Source organism: Denticeps clupeoides, chromosome 5 (assembly GCF_900700375.1).
Source record: "Denticeps clupeoides chromosome 5, fDenClu1.1, whole genome shotgun sequence".
NCBI classification, from domain to species: domain Eukaryota; kingdom Metazoa; phylum Chordata; class Actinopteri; order Clupeiformes; family Denticipitidae; genus Denticeps; species Denticeps clupeoides.
The window spans coordinates 25,506,832-25,523,225 of record NC_041711.1 but is presented as its reverse complement, the minus strand read 5'-3'; the positions used below and the strand labels follow the sequence as shown (position 1 = coordinate 25,523,225).

The 16,394-nt window shown below is 40.5% G+C and overlaps 1 protein-coding gene across 4 annotated transcripts in view; it reads right to left on the bottom strand.

The window, feature by feature from the left end:
• Positions 1–16,394, bottom strand: part of grik5 (glutamate receptor, ionotropic, kainate 5) — a 53,155-nt gene that overhangs the window by 8,973 nt on the left and 27,788 nt on the right. For 3 of the 4 annotated variants that reach the window (XM_028979048.1, XM_028979050.1, XM_028979051.1), the window contains exons 4-17: positions 14,418–14,579; positions 14,053–14,217; positions 13,259–13,356; positions 12,220–12,385; positions 9,983–10,161; positions 6,693–6,746; positions 6,066–6,227; positions 4,656–4,808; positions 4,456–4,560; positions 3,452–3,559; positions 3,169–3,372; positions 2,602–2,715; positions 2,118–2,227; positions 201–374 (exon numbers count right to left, since the gene is read on the bottom strand). In XM_028979048.1, the coding sequence (XP_028834881.1) occupies positions 201–374; positions 2,118–2,227; positions 2,602–2,715; positions 3,169–3,372; positions 3,452–3,559; positions 4,456–4,560; positions 4,656–4,808; positions 6,066–6,227; positions 6,693–6,746; positions 9,983–10,161; positions 12,220–12,385; positions 13,259–13,356; positions 14,053–14,217; positions 14,418–14,526 (1,901 nt within the window). In that variant the 5' untranslated portion in view covers positions 14,527–14,579. Of the gene's footprint in view, positions 1–200; positions 375–2,117; positions 2,228–2,601; positions 2,716–3,168; positions 3,373–3,451; positions 3,560–4,455; positions 4,561–4,655; positions 4,809–6,065; positions 6,228–6,692; positions 6,747–9,982; positions 10,162–12,219; positions 12,386–13,258; positions 13,357–14,052; positions 14,218–14,417; positions 14,580–14,875; positions 15,008–16,394 lie in introns of all 4 variants that reach the window. The other variant, XM_028979049.1, reaches the window with a different exon arrangement.

Here is a 16,394-nt window from a genome sequence, read left to right as displayed (position 1 = left end):
TTTTATTATGTGCAAAATGTGTATATATCCATTCTGTAACTATATATTATGTTATCTTATGTAATCTTATCTCATCTCATCTCTTATCAGAAAGTATACAAAAGGGTTTTATGCATGATATGCATTAAAGGGTTGAGAAGCAGAAAGGGATCTCAGAAACAGTCTCTCACGAGCACACACACGCATACACACTTACTCACCAGACCCCACTGACGCAGCGTGTGGACAGGGCCCTGGGCATGATCTCTGAGCCCTGTTGCATGAACCCCCCCACAGGGAACCACAGGCTGTTGCCCAGCGTGTACTGGTTCTCCAGCAGGTCCCGCCGCTCCCGAAGGCATGGGTGGGGGTTGTACCACTCATATGGGCTCAGCCTGGCCAAGAGGGAAAGAAGGATGAACATGAGGTTTATGAGCAAACTAAATAAAACTAAGAATAAATATGAAATATCTCTTAATATAAGAAAGTATTGTTTTTTTTCCCTTTAGCATCAGTCTACCCTGTTTTTACATCATTGTTGTTGCATTGGAAATGTTGTACTGAGTAAGGGTAAGACATTTTACACAATCAAGCACAGCATTTAAAAAAATCCATTATTCAGGAAACAGCAAAAGCTTGTACATATAAAGCAGTTTTTTTTTATTAAAGCTGTGATGCATCTGACTACTCATTGATATTTTTAAAGCAACCTGGAATCGCCTTTCTCCAGCCTTTAGACTATTATGGTCACCATTAAAAGTGAGGCACAGAATTAAAGTAAAATTTGATCAGTTTTGCTTTTGATCAGTGATTGGCCTAGTGGGCAGTGGTGACCTAGCGGTTAAGAAAGCGGCCCCGTGATCAGAACATTGCCAGTTCGAATCCCAATCCACCAAGGTGCCACTGAGGTGTCACTGAGCAAAGCACCGTCCTCACACACTGCTCCCCGGGCGCCTATCATGGCTTCCCACTGCTCACCAATGGTGGTGGTTAAAAGCAGAGGACACTTTCCGTTGTGTCACTGTGTGCTGCAGTGTTTCACAATGACAATCACATCACTTTCACTTTCAAATTTCAAGGCAAACTTCCATGCAATTACATTTTCATTTACCCTGCCAGTCATATAATCCACTGCATTGTGTGGCGCTGTGGGTCAGCTCAACATGAAATGAACAAACTGAACAAAAAATAGAACGAACCGAACAGAAAACCATGCAGCATATTAAAGCTAATATCCCTTTAGGTGAGAAATTTTACTTAATTAATTTCATTATTTTGCTAATTAAAACTGACCGAGGTATTGCTGTTAGAGTTGCCAAGTGAATAAATCATTATAGTGTATAATTATAATTAAAGGAAAATTTATTTATTAATATTTTGGTTGTGACTCTTTATTTTTTAAAACCTTAACATTTAACAAATTCTAGAAACACCAGACTGTAGTCAGGCAAGTTGTCTACATACAATCTAAAGGCTAATCTGACTCTTAAATAAGTGACATGGAAAGACATTTTCTGACAGAGCATCCCTTAATTAATCTAAAATCAGGCTTAAAAGGAGCATCAAAATTGTGTTAATTGTGGTGCCAGAACTTTGGAATTTGTTGTGTCCCTTCCATCACCCTGCCACAATGTACGTTGTGTGTAGCACAAAACAGCAGAAGATTTTACCCAATTATCTCTATCCCACCCCCAAACAGAGTCCAGACAAATACAGCACATATCACCCAGTTTATAGTTAAAATCTTCTTAAAATAAAAAAAAAAAAGCCATGGGCCATGTCAGCTTGTGCAGTGACATTTTTCCACCATTAATGGCCAAAAATTAATTCTAAGCAACAACTAAGCAAATGTTTACCCTTATACAGAATGTTTACCCTTTTACAGAATGGTTGCTGTGAAAGAATTAGCTAGTAACTAATTGCATTTAAATAACCAACAGAGTCCAGTGTCACCAATGTCCACTGTCAGGGAACATCTTTGCAAATAATTTGAAGAAGAAAGATGTAGGATTTCTGATGTGAGGGAAAAACAGCTCTGTAAACAACCTATATGTCTTAATTGGGTCGCCTACACTATAAATTAATGCAAGTGGCTGCATGTGTACTATAGCAGATGCTAGGTAAAATACTGGTGTTACCTTGCAGCCAGGAACAGAACACAGCTAACAGCCAAATAGGCTAGGAGCATGAAGAGCCACACTGCAGGAGAAAAGGGATCCAGAAATGAAAAGTATCCTGGCTTCCTACCCTGGAGACGAGAACAACAACATATTAGCACAGTATTCCAAGACAGAATAACTATGCTGATTACTTTTGTTTTGTCTTGCACTGTAAAGCTAAACAGTGAGCCATGCATGTAAATATCAAAAAGTTTCCTTTCCAAGCCACAAGAGGTCAGCATTTATTAGAAAGGATCTCCAAAGGATCTCCAAATTCATTGTAAGATGACGTTTAATTGTTCACACCATTCCATCCAGAAATAATTGGCATACTACACAGAGAGATTACAGAAAGAGTCACTATGAAGGTCTCCACAGAGAGAATACAAATGATGCAATGCAGTCTTAAAAAGTCCTAAGAATCCATAAAAGCTCATTTTTGGGTAAAAAATTGATCCCTTACTATGTGGACTCGGTACAAGATGCTGATTCCCAGGGTCATGAAAGGCTTAGAGAAGTCAATGACCTTCTCTCTCTCAGATGTTATAGTGAAGCCAGCCACAGCCAAATCAGCTTTCTGCAAAGAGTGGGCAAGACGGGGAGAAGAACAAAAAAAATGTCAAGCTTGGAATAAGACTAAATGGACAAGAAAGTCAGAGCAGGAAAGAAAGTGTTGAACAAATCTTCATGCAAAATAAGTTAAAAGTCAATTGAGAGTCTATTTGTGGGGGGCAATAGTACTGCAGTCCAGTTTCCTCACGCTTAGACATAATTGATTAACATGGTATGCTAATTAGTCCAGTTTAATCAAACTGGTAATTATATGAGAGTCTACCAGTGCGAGAAGGTCTGTGTGTGTGTGTGTGTGTGTGTGTGTGTGTGTGTGTGGTTGGTGAGGGACGAACACCACAGAGGGACAGCAATGCACTAATTGAAGTGTACCATCGAATAATTAGCCTCTTAGGGTTCCACTTTATGCTAATAAAAAATACCATGCTTTACACCAGGGCAACTGCAAATCTGTTCATACCCGATTTATAAGCTCTCCAACCATGCCAGTCCAGGAGCCATTGGGTTCAGGTGCTCCATATAACCCATCATCCACTAGCTTGATGCGAAAAGAGAACTTCAAAATGTCTGCAAGTTCCTTTAGCATGTCCACACAGAAACCCTCGTACTGATCATTCCCCTGGAACTCCTGGTAGTTCACCTTGCGCATGACGTAAGGATTCTCCTGCAGAGTGTAAACAGCAAAGAATTGCAGCAAGACAGTCTCTAACCAAGATGGCTGCAAAATAAACTCAACAAAATACCAATATAGTGGTCACGACAAGAGTCTTGTTGGCCAGAGTCTCTGAAACGTTGATGTCCAACGTGGTGGAGTTCATGGCCAGTGTGTTGTTTGAGTACCAGATCCCGATCTAATGGTCAATGAAACAGGAGAGAGGGAGAGGTTGAGCTGAATCCCATTATTATTGCACATTTGCCAAATGTATCTAGTTTGAGATTTGTGAGGTGAAAGTGAAAGGTGGGGGGGCATGGGGTGCGGGGTATGGGTTGGACAGATGGAGATTTAGAGCATTTATCAGACGCCCTTATCCAGAGTGACTTACAATAAGTAGTTACAGGGACAGTCCCGCTGGAGCAACTTAGGGTTAAGTGTCTTGCTCAGGGACACAATGGTAGTAAGTGGAATTTGAACCTGGGTCTTCTGGTTCATAGGCAAGTGTGTTACCCACTAAGCTACTACCATCCACCAGCTTGATGCGAAAAGAGAACTTCAAAATGCCTGCAAGTTCCTTTAGCATGTCCAAACGGTATATTGTTGTACTGACAATAATGCACTTGAATTGAATTGAATTGAACTATATTAATTTTAGTTGTAACATTACACATTATAAAAGCTCAAGTGACATTCATTTTGAGGTCAGTAAATAAGTGCTGTACAGCAGAACATGAGAGAAATTATGGTACAACCGGATTTCACAGAGCTCACAGTTTGATAAATAAGCCTGGTTCACTGAGCTTCTCTGCAGACCTGACCTCCACAGCATGACAAAACATTACATGTTGCTGAGAGTGCAATCTAGACATTCGCTAGAGATAAATGGAACCTAAAGATCAAAGTACTATGGGTACAAATGCTTTTCATCATATGGACTATAACAATTAGATTGAATGGAGAATGTACTTTATATATGGACATTGTTATGTCACAATGTATACAATGTACACCAGTAATGGAGGCACTGCTCAGAAATCTGAACCACACAGAAAAAATATTGAGTAACCAATTAAGGAAACCATGACCTCTGACCTCTTTGTGTCCTCCTCTGTGCTTCTCCAGGATGCGCAGTGTGTAGTTGGTCCTCTGACCTTTGCTGTTGAACTCCACGCGGCCAGTTAAACCATCATACTCCACCTAATAAGAAAAGGAACAGAGTTACAATGAAGTAAATTGTAACTCTGTGTGTGTGTGTGCTATAAACAAGACACCAAACATAAATAAAGACTCACCATGCGCAGGTAGTTCATGAGGCTAGTTCCATGTTGCCAGATTTGAGGAGAGGTGCAGCTCAGAGGTTTAACGCCGATCTCCTGACTGCGGTTCAGCTCTCTCACCGCACCCACAACCACATGCACTGCATCAAACATTAGTGCCGATGATAGCTGTATTTAAGCAGAAAGAATCCATAAGAGAGGATGTTGATAAAAGAAAGAAAGATAAGAGCAGGATTATGCACTAGTTTTAGGTCAGTGTATGTAATCTAGATGGGGTTCCAAGTTTTTTTTTTCCTTAGAGGAACCCCTGACAGTATATTTTTCTTCAACTTGATAATTTACATTCAATAGAATTTTTATTTAAATAATACATTACTTTTTAAAAATTATATATACTTTTTACACATTTTTCATATTTCATCTGATGCTGATGCAGGGACACTGAAAGAAAGTTTCATTAATGGAGTTTTCCATTAGGCCACCAAATTTGTGAAGGCTTATTAATGTAATAGCAATGCTGTAATATAAATGTGTACACTTAATAAGTCAGATTACATCACACCCCTCCCTGGGTATTAAGCCTTTATTTGTTTTCCCTGTTTACATTGTGCTTATTGTTTCATTTGTTGGCTCCAAGATTAAATTAAACGCCTTTGTTTTGCTCAGTGTGATGTCTTTGCTCAGTGCATGCTGTACAAGTTCTCTACAAGCCTGATCCAACCGTTTCATTCTTCTTCTTCAATGCCTTTTACCTTCCCCCTTGTTTCCTGGTTTCTCCCTTGTGGCAATTTATGACTGAGGTTTTGTGCGAAACCATCCATGTCTGATATTTACACTAGCAATTTATACATTAACAGTCCATAAAGGTCATCCATGTATTGCCATTGATCGTAATAAATTAGAAACAAGAAAGAGAAACACTAAAATCTAGAAATGAGGTGACTTTGAAAGTACAATTCAAGTCTGGAGAAATATATTTTCTCTGAACATCATTTCATAGAACTTTAAAGTTCAGGGTGAAATATGCATGTTGTTATTCTTATATTTGAAAGGCTATATGCATTTACTGTAGTTTGCCCATTAAAAAAATGCAACTTTGAACAAGTGTAAGTGTATGTATGTTGATTCTGTGCCACTCCTACAGAACATTTGTTTATCATTTCTTTTTGATATGATTTCTATATGATTCATCCCAGCATTCACACAGCTAATCACAGCCTATCGTGTAGTGGCCTCCTTGTGGTCTTTTTTTTTTACTTGGAGCAGTATCATTTGCCATTAATCTTGTTCTGTCTTTGTAGTCTTTGTTTTGTGATACTTTTTTCACCCTAATGTATTCCCTTTTTCATTCCCCATATTCCCCATTCTATGCTTGCAAGACACTGTGAGTTAATTAGAGAGCAAGTGTGTATGTATAAACCTCACCGCCGGTCCCGGATAAGGGTTCAGATCACAGCTTTCTCTCCAGGAGAGATTTAGGCTCCTGATGAACTCTAAGTAAAAGGGATGGCTGGTATTGAACATAGAGAATCCCACAATGTTGGACTGGTCATCCACTATATCATCCAACCTGAGTAATGGGAAATCCTGAGAAAAACAGAGAAGGGAAACATTAATGGGCAACAAGATGTTGGATAAGATGAGATAAAAGGCAGGTTATGCAGGAGATATAAAATATGGAGAGAATCAAACAAAATAAATAAAGCCACAAGTTATAAAAGGATGTGAAAGGGAGCAGCAGAGACAAATATACATAGAGAGGAAAGTCGAATGATAAAGAGCGAGAGGACAAATGGTACAAAAAAAAAAGAGATAAAATGACTTGAGTGGCTGCTCAGGGATAACATCTCTACTTGGTTCCCTGTATGCCCTCCATTAGATTTTGATATTCTCATTTGTCTCGTTTAGAACAACTTGTGCACCCACCCCTGCCTTATTTATTATGTTCGGCTCCTGCACTGCATTCTAAATCATAACACTAAAGAGATGGAGGAAATGTGAGGAAGAGAACAAAGAGATGGGTGCGGTACAATTGGGAGGACATGTCCTTACCATAGTTGTGAGGATGTACTTGTAAAAAGCTGATGTCATCCCCAACTCTGACGCCTAAAGGTACAAAAAAACAGGAAGGGGTTATGCAGGGAGAAGATATACTCAGAGATGAAGGAAAAATACAGCATTAGAGAAGATAGAGGACAAGAACCGTAAGAACATGTAACGATGGGAGTATTTTCAGTATTCGCTTAGTCCACCAGATGTGGAACTGCTCAGTTATGATGACATTGAGGCGTGCATTTATAATGAAAAGTGACAAACAGGATCTGATTCCATCTCTCTGTCACCTCAATAAAAATGCATTTGCTGTCATGCCTGTGACCAATAACACCAGGAAACTCATTCATGGGAAATTTCTGTGTGTCATGTGGAATGGGCAGAAGGAGCTTGTACGGCATGTTTTTTGTGTGTCTGTACATGTGTGTGTGTGCAGTGTGAGCCTCTTGCAACTCCCACTGCTCATGGCATAATAAAATCCCTGACCTCTCAATATGTCTGTCAAAGGCAGTGGTGGCATAGGTGGTAAGGAATCGTACCCATATTCAGAATGGTTGCTGGTTTGAATCCCGAACAGCCAAGGTGCCAATAAGCAAAGTACAGTTCCCTCACACTGCTGCCCACTAAGGTGATGGGTTAAATGTAGAGGACACATTTTGTTGTGTGCACCATGCTGCAGTGTTTCACAACAACAATCACTTTTACTTAACAGTGCATTTTGTGGACTTTAATGTTCATACATTTAATTTATCTGCCATGCTGTACATATGCATTTATGTGTGTAAAAATGTGTGTTTGTATGTACCTGCTTAATACAATGCCAATCAACAATGAAAGTTAGACAAGAGAGTTTGAATATTTATCGCTTCTACTACCTGATACAGTGTGGCAAAAAAGTATCTGGCAGCCTCTGATTGTGCAAGTTAGTTATCCAACTTAAAAAGAGGAGAGTAATTGTTTTTACATTCTGTCTCTCACAGTTGAAGTCTACCTAAATTACAGACCCCGATTACAGGCCCTGATTGAGAGCAGCAATAATTCATCCCAACTTTCATATTAGCTTCTAAATTCAATTTCATTGCAGCATATTTCGTTACCATGAAGCACAGTCAGTGTGAGAGAGGAGAGTGAATAAGTCGGGAAAAGCAATAAGTCGGCAACATCAGTGTCATAAACAAGAACAGGCACAGGTAATCCAAAAGTAATAGTCAGGGGCAGGCGGTTGGTGTGAAACAGTATCAATCCAGGTAATAAGGCAAGCGTTGATGAACAAAAAAACTTCAAAGAGTGGTGTTTATACTGGCCGCCGACCCTGGCCCCATCTGCTTCTGGGTGGCCATCTCCTTGGGTGCCCACGCGCCCCCAGTGGGCCTGGCGGGGAAACGGCGGCCACGACACCTATACATTCACACATACACTATTTATTCTAAATCAGAGTGAATCTATTTCAATTTAACTGGGTATTTATTATTGTATCATTGCAGGAAAGTTTTAGCATGCAAAATGTATAACCTGAATGCATTTCATTATTGTACTGTCAAGTATAAGTGATCATCAGACTTAATTTAATTAACCATTCTTTGTCAGTAATTCAAGTGTGAATGGTATGCTATAATTAATCTAAAACATAATATAGACATGTGAAATCTCAAATTAGGAGTGCATAATGAGCATGAGTGTATAATAATCAGCCTTTATTATAAGGACTGCTTAATCAATGTAAAAGGGAATGCTCTCTTACCCTTCAATGCTTACTACAGCTTTTATGCCTAATAAATGGTCCAAATCTCAATCTGTAAGATGTTCGATGAGAAAGAGATGTTTCCTTTTTTTTCACTGTAACACACTTTGAAACATTTGAAACTCGCCGCTTGCTCTTTTGATCCTATAGCTGGTTTACAAACATGTTTTGTGTCCTTTCAGATGTTGTATAATAAATTGTATATGACAGATGAAAACTTACATTCACAAATTCCAGGACCGCAGATCTGCCACTCACCTTGACTTCAAAGCTTGTGACTGAATATTGTTTTGTCACAAATCAGTACATAAGAAATCCAAGCTGAGACATGAGTCATAAGCTTTGATATGTGAACTCCACTCACTTCTCAGTCATTTTGGAACTCAAATGCAGTTGGAACCCTAAAAATTGTTGTAGCAGCATACAGTTGCCCAAAGCATTTCTTATTTATGGGTTAAATGTAGAGGACACATTTTGTTGTGTGCAAGTTAGACAAGAGAGTTTGAATATTTATCGCTTCTACCACCTGATACAGTGTGGCAAAAAAGTATCTGGCAGCCTCTGATTGTGCAAGTTAGTTATCCAACTTAAAAAGAGGAGAGTAATTGTTTTTACATTCTGTCTCTCACAGTTGAAGTCTACCTGGCTTTTTGATTTACTAATAATCTTAATGCCCCAATAACTACTAGACTTGATCAATAAAAACTAGGCTGTTAAAGTATTCTCTCACCGTATATGAAGTCTTCTGAGCTGTCCTCAGAGAAGTGCTGACTAATACTTTGTTAATTAAGTGGCCAATGCAGATGAGATGAGGGAGCTATAAAAAGCCTGTGCTGCTGCCTCCCATGGACTATGTTAACACTGTCTTAAACACTTTGCTCCTATTGGTTTTCACAAGGCAATCACTCTCTTTCCTACATGGATGATGCTCAAGAAACAATCTGACACTTAAAGCTCTCAAGAAAATCCAGTGAATTTTAATTGGTTTAAATGTTTGGGTGGAAGTATCCTAGTGGTTTACTCTTGTTTATGACAAGTATTCCACTTACTATCATTCGGTCCCTGAGCAAGACAACTAAACCTGTGCAGCAACATTTCAATTCATAAAATAACATATGAAAGGTCAACATTAGGGGCATGAACATCTGTAAAAACACAAAAAGTTGTTCCTTCCCTGAATTATTGCTGGGTGCCATCAGTCCAGATTATTTGGGTTTCTGTAGGCATGTTATGAGTGGGATATTTAGTATCTCACATTGTGGCAAAAGTGCTATTTTTATGTGGACACACCACCAGGCAACCTACTTCTGTATCTCTTAAATGCACCTGCTGAACTGTCCACACAGAGACAGAGAAACCCTTATTTCACAAGATCTTTCTGGTCTAACTGACGATTTTGTATATCTTTAATTATTTTCCTGATTTATGAAGTTTAAGAATTTTTGCTCGCAAAATATTTGCTTTGCACATGTTTCAGTAACCACACAATCTCTCTCAAGTCAATATTCATACCACTCACAATACACAGCTCTGGCGACACACTTCTGACCTTTTTGAGGATGAGGTAGGAGATGGAGGCATTGGCATCGATGATGATTGTGGCCACCTTGTCATCACGGATCTCCTTCAGCAGGGGGGTGGGGTCCAGGTTGTCATCCAGCATCCTGATAGACAGTGTGTCCCGGGAAATGAGGAAGCGCCTCACCAGCTCCTCCAATCGCAGCAGGCCTGAGGCAGGGCAGAGGTATTTGTATTGAATCGTGTAGTGTGGGGTGCACTGCATTACTGCTTAGGGTCTGAAATGTAAATAAGGGGATCAGGCCTCATGGGAGCGACAGCAGAAGAGATTGAGAACAGAATGGGCATGGAGCCTGTAAGCAGTGTGGTATACATTGAACCTGGCCAAAAACTTTAATTAGTTTGAGGGACAAGTGGGCAAAAAAACAAATCAATATCCGAATCTTGCTCGTACCCAAGATTGCCTCATAGCCCCATGCTGTTTTCTTTTCTCACACACATACAGGCAAATAAATACAATTGTTTGCTTAGTCTCGCATGCCACTAAAGGAGAAGAGTCTCTACAGACCCTGCTTTTTTTTTATAACTACATCATAGTTTACCTAATTACCATTAGGTGAAGCTGAATTTTGTTTTGAATACTGGGTGATAAAAAGGTAAATTACATTTAGTCAGTAACAATAGTTTTAGTTTAATTCAATTAATCCTTTTAGTGGAATTATGACCGAAGGACAACTTGTATTCCATTAATTATTCTTTTTTTCAGCAATTACAACTTAAACACGTTATCCTGTCCTGAGCATATACTCACTTTGCATAATGTTGCCTGCATGCTAATAGGATTTTTTTATGTCTTTATATATTTTACAAATGTTCTCAAAGCGCAGATTATTAAAAAATATTTTTATTTTTATTTATTTGAGTTTGTTGATGGTGTATTTCATCTGATTTAGTTAGGGTGGAATCCTGTGTAATGTCACTGGTGAAAATGTTTCATTATAATTTCATAACATTTTTTCACTTTTTCTAATGAATCATTCTAATGATCTTCTCAGATACTGTGGTCTTTAAATCCCTTCATATTGCAGTTTTTGGCAGCTTCGATATTCAGCTCAGGGTGGTTGTCGCCTTGTGCGTAACACACTTATTTATGAACCAGAAGACCCAGGTTCAAACCCCACTTACTACCAATGTGTCCCTGAGCAAGAGACTTAACTCTGAGTGTCTCCAGGGGGACTGTCCCTGTAACAACTGATTGTAATGCATTCTGGATAAGGGTGTCTGATAAATGATGTAAATTAAATTTAGAAAACCACACAATGAGTCAGGAGTGCCTGTGAGCTGAATACAACCTGTGATCACGCAGATGGCACCCATTTTAAACAAGAACCCAAGAAAATGCACAAGACGTTGTCCTGCATTAATGTTGTTTCCTGTGTATGTGCTGTGTATATTTTGAGTTGTTTACTGTCTGTTTTCCCCATTTATGCTTTTTATTTATTAAACTTCACCGTTTGCTCATAATGTCAAGCATTTTTGCCTCTCACTTCTCAACCCGCCATGTTATTACCTGCTGCCACAGAAACAAGCTCAGAACAGATTTCCCCTTATAATGTACAGCTACAAAGATAGCTAGACAGCTGATTATAATCGTAGCAAAATAACAATAATATATTCAGTCACAAATACACATTAAACTGTAATTCTCCCTGTAGTAGTATCAGTTTCCTTGTAAACACACAGACATGCTTTTGCTCTTTCTATGAATATTTAAAAATACTACTATATTTGCTGTGTATTCCCAACAGTATCCAGCTATCCTACAGGAAAGCTTGAGGAGTCAAACACATCAGAGTGCTTCCTCTGCCTCAATCCCTGATAAAACAAGTATCACAACAAGATTCTGCCTTTCCCAGAACCTCCTGCTACCACTTTAAATGAGCACAATGAGTGGCAGGTTGCACCTATTTGCCGTCATGGCAACCATATTGAAGCCAACTAGGTCAAACACACAGGAGAAAATAACCTTGATCAGATTTATGCGCAAATTTACAACTATAACTGGGCATAAGCCAAACCTGAACTTCTAGTTTATAGCAGCTTGTCTTGTACTTTACTTTTGTTGTAAATGGCCATAAACTGAATAAAATGAATATTCATTGTATTATTAGGAGGTTCTGTTGTTAAATTGGATGTGGTTAAATCTAATAGGCCAGTTTTGTTAATAAATGACAGCTTTATTGACTGAAGGCCTTTTGCCAAACTCACACTCAGCCTTAGCGCACACCAGACTAGCTGATGGATAGCTGAAGGAACGGAGGATAGCAGCCACGGCAAGACTGAGGTCCTCGTTGCTAGGGTACAGGCTAACTGAGGCAAAACGCAAGTAGGGTAGCCTTGGGGTCTCCTCTGGACCAATCTTCACATGGGGGATCTGAGAAAGTGTGAGGGAGAGAGAGAGAGAGAGAGAGAGAGAGAAGTTAATCCTTACACAAATCAACAGTAATAATGAGTTATTCAGTTTTAGATGCTGCCAGTTTGTATATAAAAGGATGTAAATTGATTAGTGTCAACAGACTGTAGTCAAAATGTATCACATCTTGAACATTTGGTAAGTGAACAGAATACACTGGTCTGGCTGTCCTGACAGTTAGACATTTTTTTAGTATCACCCACCTTCCCTCAGGATAAGGTATCAAACAAGCTTTTTTGTGTCTTAATTAGGCTTTAATGCCTCAGGTCTGCTCAGGATGGAAGACTCTTACTACATTCACAGTAAAAAAAAACGTCTGAAGAGAAAATTAAATAAATCATTATCAGAGATCCATGGTCAGAGAAGCACAGAACAAAAATAGAGCAAATGGGAAAAGGACAAGGGTCATAAACTGGGGAATAATTAATACACATAAAGGCAAACAATAGAACTTGAATATGGGAAAGCAAAGAAAAGGAAGGAAAATAATAGGAGTAAAAGTAGAAAGAAGTTAAAGAAAAAAAGAGAGGCAGCAGGCAAAGATTAAGGAGGGTGGGATATACTGCTCCCTGATAAAATTGGGTGGAGATGAGGATGTGCAGCAGGGCCAGATATGTGAGAGTGAGTGATGGCGAAGGGAGGGAGAAATGAAGACAAATTAGGTAAGGAAGAGAGAAATAGAGAAAAATGCAGAGAGGAGGAAAAGGAGTCGATTTCTGGAAGAGGGGGTAGGAGAACTAATCTAATACACCGTGAGACGTAATGTTCTTGTCCGTGTCTCAGGCTTTGATCCAGACATGAGCCAGAATTCAAATGCAAAAATAAGCTCTTTACCTCCTTCTCTCCACAAATGTGACTGACTGTTGACCCTGAGGCAGGGCTGGTGGCTGGTCCGATCACAGAGACCACTCCCTTGGGCAGAATCTGGCACACTAAAACGAGACGAGTAAAAATAATGTTTTTTCCAACATTTGAAGGTAAACCTACATGGCTTCTACTAAGAAAGTCATTTCTGTGTCTCTGCTCCACTCTCTCTCTCTCTCAATCTCATTCTCTCTGCTTCACTATCACATACTTAGCAAATTGATCAGTACAGGGTTTGAGGGGGATCAATGGCACTACAAGCGGCAGCGCTACTTCACTTCAGCAGCCGCGCGTTATCGACGCTCCAGCACGCAACACAGGCTGCTGGAGCAGAGACGGTTGCCGCTGGCCACGCTCACGCTACAGCAGAACGAGGCAAGGGCACACTGACCTCCAGACACCAGCACAGCAGCCGAGCGCAAGCGCTTTGGTTTTTGAGTGTGTATCTATGTGTGTGTGTGTGTGTTTGCTTGTACGTGTGCCTGTATGCATTTTTCATGTATACATTCATTGTGAGTCAAGACATGGTTAAAGGATTAATTCGAAACAAAATTGATTAAAATGTTGTTTCTTTTTTTTTTTGCTTAGGGTTAGGGTTAGGGTTAGACAATCCGAATGGCTGCACTCTAAAGGAAGAAAACACTTTTTGAAGAATGTTTAAAATATGCAAATTCTTGATTTCCTTTTATTATTATGATGGTGAGCATGGTGAGCTATAATGGTGTGTTTTGCTCCGTTGTGGCAGTGTGCATGTGATAACTCACTAGTGTCAGTAGTCTCGTATTGGGAGTCCTTCTGCAGCTCAAAGATGTCCACCTCCACCCGTGCACGGGCTGGCCCCTCCATCACGCTGTTGATGTTCTCTCTGGCCAAAGCCAGGGCCAGCCGCTCACCACGCCCACACACCGACTGGTCGTCCAGTATCGCCGCTGTGCCACAAGGAAGGTGGCGTTGTCAGACGTGGCGTTGGTACGAGAGAAGCAATGGAGGAACGATGGAGATAAAGACATTAAGTAATGGTGCAATATGATGGTGAACAGAGGCAGAAGGTCGAGAATTTGAGATATTGCACTTCAGTCAATTTTGTCAGATGGAGTTACAAAAAGAGAATTGTGTCAGGGTCACTCACCCATTCGGACAGAGGACAGCATGGAGGGCTGGCTGTTGGATGATGGCGCCATGGTCAGTAGCAGGGAGGAGATGTAAATCGACAGCACCAGCGCTGGCAGAGCCGGCATCTTCTACTGCTCCTCATGGAGAAAGGTCTTCTGGTTGCCTGTACCACCACCAGCTGTGGGGGACAATTTTTTTTAAATACCTCTTCATGTGACCTCAAACACTGACATGCATCCACTCTGCTGCTGCCTGAAGAGAAATATTATGTGGGTGATCCTATGACAGAGTGTATCATACAACATAGTGTGTTTCGGATTAATTCTGGAGTTGCTCATGTTGGTGTATATACAAAAAAGGATAAATGCAGACAAAAAGTCCATACATACACACTCACACACAACCACTTCAAGTCGGCGTCTCTTTATCTAAATTCAACAGACAGACAGCTGATTCCTTTAGAAATAGGCTGACCTGAAGGCTTCTGCCTTGACTGACAGGCTGCTGAAGGGCCTGGTAGGAACAGAGGCCAACACATCTCTATCAGTCAGTGCTCACTTCGAGGGTCGAGCGTGGGAGGTTGTGACCCCTAGCTGACCCCTGGCCCTAATCAAGACAGAAGGTGAACATGGAGGGGGAGGGACTGAGTGGGTGGAGAGCTCATTACCCAATCGGAAGCAAAGCTGGATGGACGCAGTTCACCTTTAACCTTTCTGTCAGGATAAAAAAGCAATTTATCAACATTCATATGATCCAGAGGAAAAAAAGATATTTTTTTTGGCCACCTTCTTTTCCCTGTCTTGTGTGTGTCAGCAGTGCGTGGGAAAGTAAGTACGCGTGAATGATTGTGTGTGTAGGTTGTGAGATCTGACACACACATAGTCACTGAGGGCTCTAGCATTCTTTGTTACACACTTGTCCTTTAACGTGTCTCTCATGTGAGAGATTGCGTGTGTGTGTGCCAGTGTTCGTGTTGTATACTTGTCCTTTAGCGGTTCTCTCCTGACAGAAGAGATCTGTATTGCTCAGCGTAAGTCGTTATGCAAGACATTATGCAGATATTCCCTCAAAAAAGTGTGGTGAAGAGAGAGTCTAAAATACAGATGTTACTGACAAAAAGCAAATGAGGAGAATTAAAGTGAAGACATGAAGTGCAGATGGAGCAAACAGTTCATCTCAACCCCATCTCTCCAGTCTGCGTGATTGTGTATTGATCAGGGAATTGAATTGGTAGACCCCCCCCTAGTGCACTTAATCAAAACAATGGGGTAACCTGTCAGAAAGGGCCAGCGCTGCCGTCCAGCTCCTGCTTATTGGCCATTACTGAAATGCAGATTACCTCTGATAGCCAATAAGGCGCTCTGACGTGAAGCTCACAATGAGATCAATGGTGGGCTGGACCTGGCCCTATTTCACTGTTATTGAGAGATATTGACAGTCCAGCCAAGGCCTTATTAATGCACATCCGTTGCTCCATCTTCCTCTACCGTTTACACAGGCATGCAGGAGGTGAGAGTTAAAGTGCATTTAAAGGAATGGTTCACCTCTTTTTCAATAGTTACGTTAATGAAAAGGTATCATTTGAGAATTTTACGTTCTTGATTGTGCAACTGTGCTAATTGCTGTGGTTTTGATATATTTCAGTCACATTATCAATAAAAGTATTTTTTCTATATTTGTGTTGAAAATGGCTACACACTTCAATTAAAACTGGGTTATCTTCTTCTCATTTGAATATGAGTGGAGGGCTCACAGGGGGAAAGATGAGATGCAGATAATAGATGGCATGAGTCTGGTGTGGAGATCAGATGCCCCCATCAGCCCCTCGCTCCAGCTGCACAGCTGTGAGGGCCGGTCCTAGTGGGCTGGAGGGACAGAAGTGCCCATCACACGCTGCTGTGACATGCCTCTCCGGGCACTGCCACCACCAAGGCATATAAATTCACGACAGCCAGATAAATAAATACTGAGTGTGTGCGTGTGCGGCTCGTAC